We start from the raw sequence: 18,211 nt of genomic DNA, 5'->3' as shown, positions 1-18,211 counted from the left end.
AAAAAAAAAAAAAAAATCTGTAGAGATGATTATTCTTATATAAGAGTTTTTCCTTTTAACAATGAATAAACTGCATTCAATTTGACTTTAATTCATCTTTTAAGGACATAAAACAAAATAGGCTATTTTTGCTAGCATTTTGCAGCAGTCCAAAGGGCCATTCTCAGTTGTGTTCCACAGATGCTTTGCTTTTATATCTTTCTGTGCTTTGATGAAAAAAAGATTCTAGCCCTAATTAATATGCTACTAACAAACTGGCAATAACCAGTCTCTTTACTCTCATATATTCAGCTTCACCACAGTTTAGCTTGGGGAAAACACAAGGTCTCTTGACATTGCTAGGGACATGTCCGTATCGTTCACCCCTAATCTACACCAGTTTCCAACAGAGGAAAAGAACACAGAAGCCTGAAACCTGTTAAAACTGGCCCAGCATGAAGAAAACACAAAACAGATAGTGAAGAGAACAAGAAGCAGAGAGGATGAACAGGAGTGCATGATATGAGACAAGGTCTGGAGATTGCAGTCATCTAGTGAAGGACCGCACTAAGCCGGCTTTGTGTCTGTGCCATTCATACCGTTTTCCTCACCTTCGCATCCTCTCTCCACCTGGCCGGCGTTGGACAGTGCGTCTGACAGCAGGTCTGGCAAACGGCCGTTCAGGTCCACAGATGCCAAGCAGCCCTGGAAGCCCTCTTTAGAATGCACCAGCTTTGGCAAGTCCTTATACATCTCTTTGGCCACACCTCCCACATACAAATCACCTGTAGAGACAGGAAATATTATGCTCTGACTGACAATGTCTTTTCATTTCAACTATCAGGGGAGCATGTTTTGTAAATATCCATAGAAAAGGTACACCACTTCCCCCTGCTGGTCTTTTTGTTTATTGCAGTACACAACATGTGAATACAACTTGGCACTAAGGTAAATGACACATATACACTACCGTTCAAAGGTTTGGGATCAGCAAGTTTTATTTTCATACTTTCAATCAGCAAGGATGCATTAAATTGATCAAATGTAACAGTAAGGACATTTATAATCTTACAAATTATATCTATTTTTTTTTTTTTTTTTAAATGCTGTTCTTTCAAACTTTATATTAATCAAAGAATCCAGAAAAAATCTAACCAAACCAGCATATTAGAATGATTTCTGAAAGATCATGACACTGAAGATTGGACTAATGGCTGCTGAAGCCTTGGTGAGCATAGGAGACTTCTTGAAAAAACATTGAAAATATCTTACAGATCCCAAACTTTTGAATGGTAGTCTACACCCAATATAATATAATATCATATCATTATTGTATCTAGTTTAAATGATCAGTTGAAATCAAAGAGAATATCAAAAGTACCTTTCAGATCCAGGTTTTTGGCTCCCATGGTAGTCTGTGTGGTGATTTTGGTGTCTATTTTAACTGTGTGAAGGTTGTTTGTGTCTCTTGAGATCATCACATTGTGCCAGTGATTGTCATTCAGAGGTGTGTTGGAATTTCCCTTGATGAGATGAGCTCCATTTCCCAGGTCTGACACATAATGGAGATATCTGCATGCAAACAGTCATGAAAACATTCAGTGAAGGACTTATCACATGTTCTAAATGTATCAAACGTGGCACATTAAAAATGAATTGAGCTTACCCTTTTACCAGCTCTACTACTATAAAGTCATTGCCATCTCCTCGGTTGTACAGGACGAGCCCATCTGGCGAAGTGGTCTTAAACTGGAAGAACAAGTGCATGGAGTAATAGGCCTGCAGGGTGGGCAAGGTCACATAGCTAGAGCGAGACTTGAAGGTAACCGGATCTGCCACGATGCTCCTGTAGCCGATCATGGCGTTCAATTCGCAGTAGTCAATGTCGCCGTTCTTGCACAGGTCAATGTAGGACATGCCATTGAAGGACAGACCCTGCAGGTGTCCAATGAAGTTGGAGGGCACGGCGGGCATGTACCGCTTCTCTGTAACGATGCCCGTCTCCACATTGTGGAACTCCAGCTGCGTGTGGTCCCCCGTGATTTGACCTTACCAAGGCGAATAATCGGAAACAGATTTAATACAGGAACGGGTAGGGTGTCAAAACACAGGCCCTGTCCCAACTACCGCCCAAAGAGTGACGTAATGCTGAATACATATACAGTCGTGAAGTAGACAAATGGGGTCTTGTGGGCTTGACGGACACATACAAGCCATGGCAAGACCACATGTACATATAAAGTGCGCTATTCAGGACAGGGCCGCAGCGTTGTCAATAGGGGTGGCACGGTAAATGAAAAAACATCCGAACCGTTCGGTTCGCTTGTCTCGGTTCGGTGCGTGTGTGCGTCGCACGGTTCGACTTCGACGCATGCGCACTGTAGCCTCGTGCCCGTGCTAATACAATGCTAAATCATAAATCAGATGTATGTAGAATAACATTATGATGTCCAGCAATCGATTTAAATAGTACACTGGGTTTACTTAGACATTTAATGAGATCTACTCCACTATGTTGTTTCTTCACGTGAATAAATACATAGGTCGACTGTTTCACAAATGTACTTTAATGGTCCAGTGGCAGAACTCTTCAAGAGTTCAAATCCGCACTCGTATATATATATATTTATTTTTTTTTAATATCAAAACCGATTATGTTTATCAGTGGTTGTATATCAAGCAGGGACAATTTTGCTTTGTGATTTCACCGGAACGAATAGAGAGTCTCCTCAACGGATTGAAGACGCGTGTGCGCGAGCCACAAGAGAACACTGTATCAGCGCCACTGATCGCAGCGGCAATGAGCACTTTGATCACTTGATTAAAAAAACGAATTTCAGCGCTAGTTGCTTCTTATTTAAAGGGGTGGTTCGGGATTTTTGACATCGGACCTCATTTTTAAGTCAGCCTGGTTGTTATTCATCAGTGGAGAAATTTTTTTTTTTTAATTATCCAGTCCTTATATTTGGATAGTTAGCCGATGCTAGGCTAGCGCGAGTCAATGGTATATGTTAGCCAGCCATTAAAAACCGTTTTACCCACTCCACAGTGCACCAAACGCAAATCAATTATAACACTAGACTATCGATGCAAATGTCCGTTGAGAGAATAATGTTAGAAATCGCGAGATGTTTCAAAAGTGGTGGGGACAATATCGACCCTGGGGTACATGTCCCACCCGCAAATTACGCCTATGATGACGAGACACGAGGAGAAATTGACAAAGAACTGTCCGACACAGCCCACGTAGCTCTCACTACAGATGGATGGACCTCCAGGGCCACTGAAAGTTTCCTCACGGTGACCGCTCACTCACTATATTACTTCGAAATGGGAAATGAGAAGCTGCATTTTGCAAACACGCCCCATTTATGAAATAATTCAATTAATAATTAGATAATTAAGCTATATATCATATGCTGAAGTAAATTTTTGGAGTGTTAAAGATTAAAAGAAAAAAATAACAACAAGAACCGTACAGAACCGAAAACCCTGATCCTAAAACCGTGATACGAACCGAACTGTGGGTTTTGTGAACCGTGCCACCCCTAGTTGTCAAGTGTGTCATCTCAAATCTACTGCAGCAAATTGAGATTTTTAACAAACATCAGAGACTTGAAAACACGAAAGCATAAAGAGTTGTACGAATGTCAGAAGTATTTCAGGCAATTTGAAGGAAAAAATGCGAACTTCATATTTCTGCAAACCAGTGGAAGAGAAAGAGGTCTTTAAATATTTTAAAAACCTCTTTTAAAGCTTCCCAAGAGAAAGCTCTTTGACTCTAAAATCAGGAAGGTTATGTGAGTATAATGTATTCCCTCAGTGGTTTGGTCTCCGAAAGCATCAGCATTAAAGAAAATACCAAGTATATTTCAAAGTGTCGACTACACACTAGTAAGTTCAGCAAGAAACTAAAGATGATTGTCGTACTGCACTGTGGGAAAGCACTACCTTTTTCATTTGACGTTAATTTACTGGGCAAATTGCAAAAGGTGTTTTTGCCCCTTGAGGAGCACTGAGGGAAGGCTATTGGAAAGTGAGCCACTCAATCCCTTCATGATCGGCTCTTTCATAAGACTATTAGCAAAGTGCAATGATTACTTAAAGGAAATAATTATGATAATGTAATGCATGTCCCATTCATTCTTCAAAAAACTACAGGTGGTTTATTTATCTTACATGGGACTTTAAAACTCTCTCTTACACCCAGAAACTTTATCAACAAAGAAATTATTTATTATTTTATATAAATCAATTTATACACATATAAAATGCCTGTGGTTACATATTTTGAAGTCACAGGTGAGTTTTGTTTTAATCTTACATACACCTAAGGACTACATCAACAAGGAAAGCATTACATATTTTATATAATTTATATTGATTAAATTACACTACTGTTCAAAAGTTTAGGGTAAGAGTATTCATCAAGAATGCATTACATTTATCAAAAGTGACATTAAAGACTGTACATTAGTAGTGAAGAAAATGGCTGCTGAAAATTCAGCTTTACTGTCACATGAATAAATTACATTTTAAAATACATATATATATATATTTTTTTGTCCATCAATTAAATATTATCAACCCCAAACTTTTAAATGGTAGTGTATATAATTTTTTATACATCCATATAGCAAGAAATATTTACATATTTTCATAATCCAAGTAAAAAAAATTTTTTATCAGAGACGCAAAAGAGGTCATATTTGATTTTTTTTTTTTCGCCATAGCAATCTTGAATTTTGTTATGTTAATTTAAGTTAACGTTTTAATCCAAAACAAAGTATCGGTGACGTATATGTTCGTATAGGGTCAGACAATAACGCTCTGCACACTTTAATCTATCCACTTCAAGTGCTCTAAAGGGCATTGGATGCTCACTATCAGACTCAAATACTTGAGAATATGATGTACCTTCAGATGGCTGCAGGTCATCCACCATTAGCTTCAGACTTTTGCCTCTTCTGACGACACGAACTGTGTGCCATTCGTTGTCATTCAAGTTCTGGCCCGCAAATATGGTCTCTGGACCTTTACCTATAACATGTCCCACACAGCGGTTAACAGAAGGTAGAAAGACAGAGAGTGATAGAGAGACAGAGGAAGCAAGGGGTTGTGAAACGGGATAAACTAAAAAAGGGGGTGTAGAGAGGTGACTGATATCCATGTAGAGAAAAAGAAAAGAGGGTTCATAGATAAACAGCAGAGGAAATGATTCTGTCACACATCACATTCACACATTTAGATCTATCTACTGAATGTCCTGTGGTCTTGTGGCCAGCCCTGTAATGAATTCGGTCTCCCCTTTAAAAAAAACAACAACAAAAAAACGATTTGTTAGCATACAATACATGAAGTGAACTCAACTGTTTCATCCCACTTCCGCCACCAGATGGAGCCATTCAACTGTTTTTATGACGGCCCTCCTTGAGGAAACCGACCTGCGTCTGTTATTTCAGTCGAGTGATGTTCGGCTGCATATGCTTCTCACGTCCTTACAATTCCTGAGCGGTTTAGGAAGCACATCCAAAAAACCTACAGACTGTAAACTCAATTCGAGAAAGCAATTTCTCGGCTGTAGAGCCTCCCCCTTGTCCCGTGAACACGTGCGTCGTGTTCGACGGGGCCCCCGGACCTCCGGGCTCCAATCGAGCTTCCACTAGATGATCAGAGCGTGCGAAGAGGAGCCTGCAGGCTTTGTGATTTCAGCCGCTCTGGCTCTCTTTGACACGTCGTTGTCTCTCCTCATCAGTCAGACTGCCGCTAAGAGGGCAGCGTGTCATTGTCAGGGGCCCCTGCAGCCCATCTCACTTGATAACAGGTAAAAAGAGTTGCCATTAAAGAACTGCCAGGCTCCCAATCGATTTTCTATCCCTCCCTGCTCTCAATTACTATGAATCCAGATCAGCCAGCTCTGAGGGAAAGAAAAGCAGCAGCATGTAAGGTCTCAGACTGCGCAATAACGCCACCTAAAGGAATCTCTGCAGATCTAAGAAAAAGCCACCACTGAGAGGAAACACTAAGGGGCAGCACTATTAAGCCTCCGGCAATATACAAGACATGACATGTGCTTTTTTTAGGCCTCTGACCATCCCTGCACAAAAGGATATATGTGAAAAGGTGACAGCGTGTGATTGGACAGCTGGAGAGACAGCTAAAGGTCCACGGCTGCTATGCCTTTATTAGGAAGGAGTGTTCAGATAAACTCGCAAGCAGCAAAGACAAAAAGCCTCTCCCTCTGTCTGGGAGGGCAGCTTGTTGCCATGGAACTGGGGCAGATGGTTGCGTGTGTCCGGTCACTTTGATTCTCATCTCCCAGGGTGGAGAGAGAGGGCAGAGTTAAATAAGACAGAGGTGGGCAGAGGCTGGCTAGAGAGCTCTGACAGGACAGGGCTAGCAGGAGAACACAGACTAGACGCGCACACACACACACACACACACTCTCTCTCTCTCTCTCACAGACACACACACACTCATCTAGGCCAGGAGAGATGAGATGCATTGATATCTAGCTCATCCAGCTGAGAACGATACCCATGTGAAACAAGCGCAGGCAGCCATTTTGAGACAGGACGATCTTCATATTGAGGACACAGTAATTCAGCTCTACTGGGACTGACTAATCAGCAATGCTAAAGTCATTTTACAAACTCTTTGATCGTCCGACAAATTTAAAATATGGATGTGTTACAGCTACATTTTTCTATTTTTCACAATGTATCAGCCGGGGTCAAAAATTAACCAAGGCAAAAATGCTATCAAATGTGACAGAAATGCTGAAGATGCGAGGGTAAAAAAATAGAAAAACAAAGAAAGTGAGGATATAATATAATTATATGCACCACAGTGCACCGGACCTCTCTGCTCAACCTGCTCAGAGCACAAGAAGAGGGGGTGAATCTGAAATGCTAGAGGACTTTGAGAGGAAACCACGCTTAAATTTACCATCAGCTACAGACCGCAGATGGGCACAGCTGGATAGAGACCTAGACATCACCCTGGACAATACCCTCAAGGGAGATGTAACCAAGAAGATCAAAACCATGGTAAAAACTGTCTTTCACGCATGTCTGGACACCTTCGGTGTAAAGGAATGCAATGTTATTAGACCACCAGCTGGTCCAAGCAGGAGGCAGCGCCAGATTAAAGAATTACGGGAGCAACTGAGAACACTCAGGAAAAGATGGCAGAAAGCGAATGATGAGGAGAAATCAGCGCTAAACCAGATACGGGCGGAGGTGCGGAAAAGCTTAATTCTTCTCTGCAAGGCAGAATCACTCCGGAAGAAACAGAGAGAAAAGCGTCGTAAGAGGAAAGCCTTTTTTAACAACCCCTTCCAGTTTACAGCTGACCTTCTAGGAAAGCCTAAGAGCGGGAAACTTAGGTGTTCCAAGGAGGATGTGGAGAAGAGCGTGGCAGCAGCACATGGTGACCCCTGCAGAGACATCCCACTGGGCCTATGCCCGTTCCGGCTGCCAAGGCCCATGCCTCACTTTCCATTCAGCATGGCAGACTTCACCATGGATGAAGTGAGGTCAGTTGTCGGAAAAGCTCGAGCAGGATCCGCTCCAGGACCATCAGGCACAACGTACAAGATCTATAAAAACTGCCCACTGCTACTGAATAGGTTAGCCAAGCTCTTACGGACACTCTGGAAAAAAAGGCAGGAACCTAAGCTCTGGACACTCGCTGAGGGCTGCTTTGTTCCTAAAGGACAGAATTCTACAGGACTCGAAGAGTTCAGAGAGATCTCCCTATTGGACGTTGAGGGGAAAATATTCTGGTCCATTGTTGCTAAAAGGCTTACATCGTATCTTCTCAACAATGAGTACATCGACCCCAGTGTCCAAAAAGGAGGAGTTCCAGGATATTCTGGATGCCTAGAACATACATCAGCGATCAGCCAGATCATCAAAGAAGCAAAGAGTAATAAAAACACACTCGCTGTCGTCTGGCTAGATCTTGCTAAAGCCTACCCAAGTGTACCTCATCAGCTGATCCAAAGGGCTTTAGAACACTACCAAGTACCAACAGAGGTGGTGAAGCTGGTGATGACACACATGGATTCACTGAAAATGAGGTTCACAGTGGGAAACTTCACCACCAAATGGCAAAGGCTGGAGAAGGGAATCATGGCAGGATGCACTATTTCAGTGGTCCTGTTTGTGGCCGCCATGAATCTTCTTCTGAAAGCAGGAGAGATGCAGTGTAAAGGTCCTAAAGCAAACGACGGCACAAGGCATCCCGCTTGCCGGGCTTTCATGGATGATGTGACTGTGATGACCCCAGCAATTCAAGGAACACAGTGGATCCTAAGTGCTCTGGAAAAGATGGCGACATGGGCACGGATGCAATTTAAACCGGAGAAATCCAGGAGCCTTAGTATCCACAAAGGAAAGTTGATAAGAAACACCTTCAGCATCCAAGGCTCGGAAATCCCAGTAATTCAAGACCAAGGGATCCGATGTCTTGGGAAAAACTATGACCACTCTCTGAAGGACATCAGCAATCTCAAAGACACCAAAGACCAGCTGAGCATCTGGCTTAAGGCAATTGACAACAGCCAGTTGCTTGGGAGGTTCAAGGTATGGTGCTTTCAGTATGGGATTATACCCAGACTGCAATGGCCCTTCCTGCTTTATGACTTTCCTATGACACAAGTGGAAGCAATGGAGAGAATGTGCAGTAAGATTGTGCGGAAATGGTTGGGTGTTCCCCCTTCCTTCAGCTCAGTGAACCTATACAGCAAGACCTCCAAGCTCCGCTTACCTGTTTCATCAGTAGCTGAAGAATACAAGGCCACTAAGGCAAGAGCAGTCAGCACGCTGCTCCTGTCAAAGGATGGGAAAGTCCAGCATGCTAGCAATGCCATCAGGTGCGGCAGGAAGTGGAAGCCCCAAGAAGCGGTATCGGAAGCTGAAGCACACTGGAAACACCAGGAGATTGTTGGAGTGATCTGTCAAGGCCGCATGGGACTTGGACATTACAACACTAAGAGGTGGAGCAAGGCCAACACCAAAGGCAAGAGAGAGCTTGTGGTGCAGAGGGTCAGAGAGGCAGAAGAAGAACATCGCCGTGTGAAAGCGGTAGGGCTGGCCTCTCAGGGGCAGTGGATGCAGTGGGATCAGGCACTCGAGCGATCACTGTCCTGGAAGGAACTCTGGGAAACCGACCAAGGCAAGCTGTCTTTCTTGCTACGTGCTGTGGCTGACCTCTTGCCAACCCCAAGTAATTTAAAGATCTGGGGCAAGGAAGAAGATGCATCATGCAAGCACTGTGGAGCAGTGCTATGCACACTGAATCACATCTTGACGGCATGCCCCAAAGCACTGGGAGATGGTCGATACAGGTGGAGACATGACAAGGTCCTGACAGAAGTCGCCAAATGGGTGGATCTGCAAAGGGTCAAAGCTAACAACAACCTGGCACCACAGTCTCCAAAATTCATCAATTTCCAGCGTGAATGCAACAATACTACCATGGTAAAGGCAACTGCCAAGCACCCGCCATCCATGCTACAGCGTGCTTTTGACTGGGAGATGCAAGTGGACCTGGGTAGTAGGCTTGTCTTCCCACAAGACATTGCAGCGACCTCACTCCGTCCAGATCTGGTCCTGATTTCCAGGAGCATCAAGACCATCTTAGTAGCTGAACTTACGGTGCCATGGGAGGACAGGCTAGCTATCTCGCATCAAATCAAGAAGGCTAAGTACCAGGACTTGATTGATGAGGTTCTTACCAAAGGATGGCACGCAACCATGTTTCCCATCGAAGTCGGCTGTCGTGGTTTCCCAGCAACATCATTGCGCTATTTCCTACAAAAGGTTGGTCTGGATTCAAAACATCTGAAGAAAGCCACCAGGGAGATAGCCCTGGCAGCTGAGACTAGTTCAAGATGGTTGTGGCTGAAGAGAGCCCACAGTTGGAACCCCTCTGCAGGCAAAGGCTAGAAGCTCTTCGCTGCCCCACTCAGGTGAAGCGTACAGGTTAAGGGGCGAAACGCTAGTGAACCTGAGACACCTGCTGATGATGCAGAGGGGTTTTCAACAATGTGGATGCTCTGCCAAACTTTTCACCGTGGAATACCATCACAAAGACACCTTGTCCAAGTAGCTCTTGCAATTCCTGCTTGTAGCAAAGCATCTTTGATGTTTATCTCACCTAATTAATATAATATAATATGCTGTCGCAAAGTGACAAAAATGCCACAGACATTTAAAAATATTAATATATAAGATAAGAGTACTAAATATATATATACACACACACACATACACATCTATTTTATAGGTAATTACTCTTTACCTTACATTTTTATACAGTATATTTATATAATTTTATTCTTTATATTTATTATAAATTGGTTCAAGATGGCATACTGTGTGTTAAAAAAATATGTATGGTAGGTAAACATTTATAAGTACAAAATAAAGGTAAAAAATGCAGCTGAAGATCAATTCAAGGAGGCAAATATTGACCCTTGCCTTTATAATAAAATACAATTCTGACACTGGTATTGACCGTGTCCTCCGCACCTGTCCGCGACCACCCATGTGTGTGAGGGGTTTAATTTATTAGGAATTATGGTTACTGATAATAAAAGGAAATGCTCTGCTAAATCATAATTCAAACAGGAGGAAACTGTCTTTTTTGTTGTTCATGGTGCAGAGCAGGTTAAAACATTAACTTTCAAATCACAGCATGATAAATAACCATAACATAAAACTACAACCTTAAACCAATACGCCTCACATTTCATTCTGTCGTATGAAGCAGTTTTTATAGAAAATAATTTAAAGGTCATCAAAATCCGAACAGCCGAACCATTTCGATGGTGCAACTATAAATGTCAGAGACCCAAGGTGGAAATATGGATCCCTGAAGTGCAAACCTCTAACTAGCCAAAACTCTGCTCTCAACCTATAGCTTGATTTAGCCAAGAGCGTATAGTGACCCCACTGGTTTCTAAATATACATCTTTCATCCTGCTGACACTCAGACCATATTAACAACCCATGAGCTGATGTGACAGCACTCTCTTGGTTGAACACACTGTCACCCTGGGGGAGGCAGAGTCCCTAATTGGCAACGGCTTGTTCTTCGTGTCAGAAGAAGAACAACGCTCATAAACACACACACACACACACACACACACACACACACACACACACACACACACACACACACACACACACACACACACACACACGACAGGAGTAGCTATGGCTGGCACAGATAATTAATGAGGATACAAAAAACATAGTTGAGGCTGCACAATAGCAGGCTGTTCAAACATGAAAAGCCCCTGCTTCTGTTTCTCCACGGGAGATTAAATAATACATCTCCTTTTGGTCAGAATCCCTGATTCTGTCTTTTTGACATAGATACAGACAATAAGAAGCTGTGTCCTTGAGCACATAAAAAGATGCAACAAGACAGATATCACCATATATTTTGAGGGTTGAATTGACTTAAAAATCTATGAACGCCTACATGTGCTTGAAAAAACAAAATGGCTACCATCCATGGCCTGTTTCTTAAATTTACCAAAAAGGGAAAGGCTTTCTTTTCACTTCCTAAGAGTGTGTGTGTGTGTTTCTTTTTTTCTTCAAATTTGCTAGGAAAAAAGAAAATGGCTGCCATCAATGCCCTGTTTTTAATGCTTAATGTCTTTTATGCTCTCTAAGACCGCATTCATTTAATCAATAATACCGTGAAATTATTAATATTATTATTAGAGTTTAAAAGAACTGTTTGTCTATTTTAATACATAAAATGTATTCCTGTAATGCAAAGCTGAGTTTTCGGCATCATTACTCCAGTCTTCAGTGTCACATGATCCTTCAGAAATAATTCTTATATGATAATTTTGAGCTCAATAAAAGTTTCTTATTATTCTCAGTTGAAAACAGTTGTGCTGCTTAATATTTTTTGTGGAAACCATAATATTAGTTTTTTGAAGAATCTTTGATGAATAGAAAGTTCAAAAGAACAGCATTTATTTGAAATAGATTCTTTTGTAACATTATAAATGTCGTTGCTGTCACTTTTGATAAATTTAATGCATCCTTGCTAAATAAAAGTATTGATTTCTTTAAAGAAATTCAGGCCCGGTTTCACAGACAGGGCTTAGATTAAGCCAGAATTAGGCCTTAGTTTAATTAGGACATTTAAGTAGCTTTTATAAACGTGCTTTAGAAAAACATTACTGGTGTGCATCTTGAGACAAAACAATGACACCGATATATATATTTTAAGATATGTCAGTGCAAGTTGCTTTCAGTTAAACAGTTCAATAATGCATTTTATTCTGGGACTATAGGCTTAAACCGGGGGACAGGCTATATCAAAAAATCGTACTGACACCAAACCTGTGATGGCCACCCTGTTTCTGATGCACACATTTATCAAACTGATACTGTTTCCCTTTCAGTTCCTCCGTGGAGAAAAAATGCAAAAACTCAAAATGAATGACATTGTTGATAAACGTTCTGGAAAAAAATCGTACTGAATCTGCTTCCTGAGTGACTTGTAAATTGAAATAACAGAATGTAAACAAGCAGCACACAGCAGAGTCAGACTCTTCTTCTGTGTGTTGTGTTAAAGGTAAACTCCCTGCAGGGGACTACCGTGCGAAACGTTTCCATTTCTGATTTGTTTACGAGACCTCTTACCCAACCTGTATCGACGGGTGACAAACCACTCGTCAGAAACATCCAGGCTTCCTTCTTCACTATCGATGTGGAATTGGTTCCTGTGGTTTTCATGGGACCATTCACACCTTTTCCAACTTCCTCTCTGTTCATAAGTAGTTGTGTATAATTATCTCCCAAGGCTCCTTACTGTGTGGGTAGATGCCCAACTGTGAGGGAGATGTGGAGGTATCCTGACAGCTCCCGGCATCTTTGTGTTTCGCACATCGTCAAACGAGAGCTGTTTTGCTTCTTCAATGCCAAAACACCCAGTGCAATCAACAAGACACTGTGCTTCGTGAAGGTGAGTGCTTGATGGCTTGGGCCCATTTCAACAGTTCTCCCACAACCCTCCTAGGAATAGATTCAGGTGAGGATGTTCTGTTAACTTTATTTAACGTCACCAGAATGCTAGTCCCATTGGGGTAAAAGCACATACATTTGGTACACAAATGAGTTGTTGAGAGGACAGAGTATCCACTCGAACCCCTGGGACTCCTGATGGCTCGCTTTCGGAGACAAAATTGGGCCTTCATCAGGAAGCAACAAATCATTTAAAGAGCCAATCATGTGGGATAAAAGGCTTTGGGTCCGATGCCCAGTGGTTCAAACAAAGTCATCCATCCTGCCCAGATCTGAACATCACTGCGGCAAACTGGGATACTGAGGCTGTGATGGAATGGGGGACATCATGATGTGACCATCTGCTCTATCACTCAGAAATTAGGCCAGGTTAGGGCTGAGATTGTGGGACCTTAATAAGTAAATGGCCTTTTAATACTATTCTCATTGGACTCACAATGTGAGACTTATACAGTCAGCCACACCATGTAAAGATCAGTAAAAACAGACAAACAAACACAGTGAGATCAGGCTCGGAGGGCTAGCATTGCTATTCACCCTGTCCGCCGTTCTATCTGCATCGCAAATTAAACAGGAGCATCACCACTGCATATTTATGAACACTACCGCTTCAGTAAATGGCAACCCTACTGCATATTTATGGAGGAGGCTGTTTCAGAGAAATGAGGTCCTTTTGAATTCACATGAATCTCTTGATTCTAGTAAAGGATGCTCTGAATGCATCGAAATGTCGTCCCCTTGTCGTCGGTAAATGCGCTTCTGCACAAGGTGTTATTAAATAATCAGGCTGGAGTTTGTTCATGAGATCTTCTGTTAGGGGACAAGCAAGGATTTGTTCACACAGGATGTGTTCTTGCATTTCACCTGTGCTATTTTTGAAACATATACAGTAGTTCAACTTTTGATATGCTGCATGTCAGATCAATGTCCATTTTAAAAATATGGACTGGATCAGATAATTCTGGGGATGACATAAGCATCTCAAATGTATTCAGTCCATCTGGTGCATGGAAGTTAATGCACCTATAAACATATTCTGTTCCATTCCGCTGTGGTCTGTCTAGCCATTTTTAATCAAGAATCCATCCTTTGTAAATCTCTCCTATGTGCAGTCCATCTCTCTGAGCATTTACATTGACAGTTATAATTGAGCTACAGCAGGTTATTGCGTAGTCGAGCTACAGTCTTTATCTGTCTAAGCATACATGACACAATGTGTAATCAAATATTTGAAGGATTAAATACACACTGTGAGTCACCTCTGTCTTTCAGAACAAGAGCAGAATGATGAGGACAACTGTAGTCAGTTTTTTGTGCGTATTCTATTTTTTAAAAGTTCGGGGTCGGAAAAAATACAAATATACAAAAAATATAATTTTTTTTTTAATTTCTATTCATCGAAGAATCATGAAAAAATATACCAGAGTTTGCACAAAAATATAAAGCTGCACAACTGTTTTTAACTTAAGAAATGTTTCTTGAGCAGCAAATCAGCATTTTAGATTGATTTCTGAAGGATCATGTGACACTGGAGACAGGAATAAATTACATTTGACAATATATTAAAATAGGAAACAGTTATTTTAAATTGTCATAATTTTCCTGTTTTGACTGTATTTTTTATCAAATGTTTAACGTTTAAAACATTGTATCAAAGTTAAACTTTCGAATGGTAATGCACATGCTGGACGAAGCCAAGGTACAATCACAAAAAAAATAACAGCATGATTTCAGTTAGTCTAAAGCGTTAACATGACATTAAAAAAGAATGTCATAAGAATTATTGACTTGGTCAAGCTGAATTTTTTTTCAAGTGCACGGAAATGCTTTGTAGCTACGAATCAGCTTGTCAGATCGCATGATATGAGCCAAGTGAGAAAAGCCAAGACAGACTGTGAGACATCAACAGATTTTACGATATACATCATTGACTGGGCAGTCTGTGTCCGGTCTGACATCCTTATTTGAGAACAGGCATGTCACACTAAGAGATTCAAGACTGCTAAATTTGCCCAACGATGAAAGAACTAGAAAATAAATATTTCACAATCCCTGGTCTCAAACAGCAGAATCGTGGCAAAAAATCGAACAACGTGCACCCTAATTTGTCACTGGCCTGTTTACAAGACTGCTGTGTCTGGTAGTGTGTTGTGCTTCCATTATGCAGAGGGAGTAGAAGAACGGATGTGGAAAAAAGCCCCCCGAGGAAGCTCAGGTGCTTTGTTATCTTGGGCATTCAGGTTAACACAGACAACTGCCTCATTGTCAAATGAGCCAATATACTGAGCTCAGGGTTGCAACGAAATAACAAAACAATAACACGCTCACAAAAGCCTGTTAAGACGCACAAACAAAATACACTCGGTTAGACCAAGAGACAAAGCACATTATCAGATGGTAAAATCCTTGCAATCTCTGGATGCATTTGATTGGACAAGAAACTCTGTGAATTAACAAATGAGCTGTTATTACTATGCAACAGCACGAAGCAAATGTTTCTGAAGGCCAAATTTGGATGCAGAGCCGTATTAGTTTGATGATGAGGGAACTGATCATTACGTTCATTCTTTGAATATGAATGAGCAATGGCAGTTTGGGGACATAAGACTCTATGATGAGTCACTCAAAGAGATTTGTACCGGAAACAAGCAAACACAAAAACAAACAAAGACTCCTTTGAAAGAGACTTTAGAGACTGATATTAATTACCCTGAGGCTTTTGGAGAATCAATGCCAGGGTAGGCTAGAGTTCTCAAATAAAAAAATAAAATAAAATAAAAGAGATGAAAAAAAAAATAGATTGGCAAAGCCTGCAGAGATGGAGAACACCAATCTTTCTCCTCACATCACTTTTTTTTGTTTCTTCCACTACCTTCCTAACACAAAACGTCTGTTTCCAGTTAAAGTGATATTTCAGGCAAACAGTAGAAATCTGTGTTTTTTTTGTTGTTGTTTTTTTGGCAAAATATATTGTTAGTTGTGATAGTTCATAGTGACTATGTTAGAATGCACTAACAGCCGAGTGTGTATATGTACAAAAATGTATATAGTGCAAAAGGTTAAAGGGGTTTATTCATATTTTTTCCCAGTCAATTTTCCAAATTATCCTGAATTCACCCCTACCATAAATAATTTAATTTAGCTAAATAATTTATTTTGTGACAGATCACACCTATTAAAGGGTTAGTTCACCCAAAAATGAAAATTATGTCAGTAATTACTCACCCTCATGTTGTTTCAACCCCGTAAGACCTTCGTTCATCTTCGGAACACAAATGAAGATATTTTTGATTAAATCTGAGAGCTGTCTCACACACATAGGCTTCTAAGACACTATAACTTGCTGGCCCAGAAAATGTATTAAAGACATCGTTAATATAGTCCAAGTGACTCCAGTGGCTCAATCTTTAGTTTATAAAGCGACGAGAATACTTTTTGTGCGCAAAAACAAACAAAAATAATGACTTTATTCCACTTTTCATTTCCTTCTCTCTGGGCCTCGAGTCTTTTCACGTAGTGTTCAAGCGTAGCGCGTCTGTGTTGCACGTCACCACGTAGGCTCACTATTGGGCGACACAGGTCATGTGTGTGATACGTGGTGACGTGCAACACAGACGTGCTTCGTGTTAATTTGTGTTCCGAAGATGAACGAAGGTCTTACGGGGTTGGAACAACATGTGGGTGAGTAATGACTGACATAATTTTCATTTTTGGGTGAACTAACCCTTTAAGCTAAAAAAAAAAAAAAAAAAAAAAATTAACTGTGACTATTATTGAATCAGTAAGCTAAGCATAAAACCAAATCAGTGCACAATAGGGGTTATGCGGAACATACTTCCGGGTTCTACAAAACGGGTATAACTACTTCCGGTCGTCAGCTACTGAGGTAAACACAGCGTAGGAATGGCGACCTTTTATAGCCGGTGTTTACAGGAGCTACCCATTCTATCCATTCCAGATGTACATCGTATTGCCAAACGGACGTTTTTACGCCTCCTCATTTATTCATGATTATGAAGGTGTGTAAGTTAGTAAGTTAGTATATGTAGCTTTTGCTAATGGCACCCGATGTAGAGTTAGCTAACTATCAGTAAGTTAGTTTAGACTTGTATGCTATCATAGTAGTTTAACCTTTTATATTTGCTTGCAGACGATTAAAACAATCAAATGAAGACTGCATTTTTTTTTTTTATAAAATTGTATTTTCTGATACTTAAGCATTCGTGACATTTTTATTAAAACAGAAATAAGAATTGTATTCTAAAAAAAGCGCAAAATAAGTTACCTCAGAGATAACCTACCGCTGCAGATGCGTACGGTAATGCAAACCGGAAATGTTTATACCCGTTTTCCGGTTCGAACGTTGGGCGTTCCGCATAACCCCTATTGGCTCTTTTACATGGGTTTCTTTTAACTGGCTGATGTGGTTCACTAATCAGACTGATTTGTTCATGAATCACGGTTGATTCAATGATCTGGTCACAGCAGTTCTCCATTTAACAGCTGACTGGAGAGGAAGACTGTCAGCAAATAATTTTATTTATACATAATAGTGAATGACTTAAATATAGTGCATATGAACTACTGTTATTACTATAACTATATTTTTTTTATGAGTGTAACAGCTGTGCTCTATGCATGTTGCTGTACGGAAAAGACCTGGTGAAGATTTTTATTCCTAGAAGAAAGAAATTAAAATCCATGGAATAAGCATGGAATAAGAACAACAAGTAAGTAGTAAATACTCAACATAGACAATAACCACACAATTTTTACAAAAAAAAGCCACATTTTTCTCCTCCCAACACTTCCTGATGGGCTCTCCTTCTGCAGTGACCAGGAGGCAACAAAAAGGCGAGGGAAGGAAACCAAGAGGCAGTCATTGGCTTGTCAAGCTCGGGGCCTGAGGAGGGATTTGAGGAGAGGCTCTCTGAGGAAATGATCTTTGCGAGGGTTATTGGAAACTGCGTGAGCTGGAGTGTGATCTGTGAGTGAGAAACTTAATCGCCTCTCCTCTCATTCCAGTCAGCTCCATTTGCAGCCTGAAGGCTCCTGCAGCCCACAGGCAAAAACTAGCCGTACCTGACAGTTCGTTCGCACTTTGGAAACACCACTCAAAGCCCTGCTGGCCGCAACACAGAGGCTTCGTAACCGCAATGTTTTACACTTCTGAA

The 18,211-nt window shown here is 41.1% G+C and overlaps 1 protein-coding gene across 18 annotated transcripts in view; it reads right to left on the bottom strand.

The window, feature by feature from the left end:
- Nucleotides 1–18,211, bottom strand: part of nrxn1a (neurexin 1a) — a 187,350-nt gene that overhangs the window by 63,539 nt on the left and 105,600 nt on the right. For 10 of the 18 annotated variants that reach the window (XM_084434106.1, XM_084434108.1, XM_084434095.1 and 7 more), the window contains 4 exons: nucleotides 4,897–5,019; nucleotides 1,646–2,027; nucleotides 1,361–1,551; nucleotides 591–764 (listed from right to left, as the gene is read on the bottom strand). In XM_084434106.1, the coding sequence (XP_084290232.1) occupies nucleotides 591–764; nucleotides 1,361–1,551; nucleotides 1,646–2,027; nucleotides 4,897–5,019 (870 nt within the window). Of the gene's footprint in view, nucleotides 1–578; nucleotides 765–1,360; nucleotides 1,552–1,645; nucleotides 2,028–4,896; nucleotides 5,020–18,211 lie in introns of all 18 variants that reach the window. The other 8 variants (XM_084434093.1, XM_084434112.1, XM_084434094.1 and 5 more) reach the window with 1 other exon arrangement.

This window comes from Rutilus rutilus (genome assembly GCF_951802725.1).
Source record: "Rutilus rutilus genome assembly, chromosome: 16".
Classification (NCBI taxonomy): Eukaryota; Metazoa; Chordata; class Actinopteri; order Cypriniformes; family Leuciscidae; genus Rutilus; species Rutilus rutilus.
The sequence above is the reverse complement of the archived record's forward strand: the minus strand, read 5'-3'. Positions and strand labels throughout refer to the sequence as shown.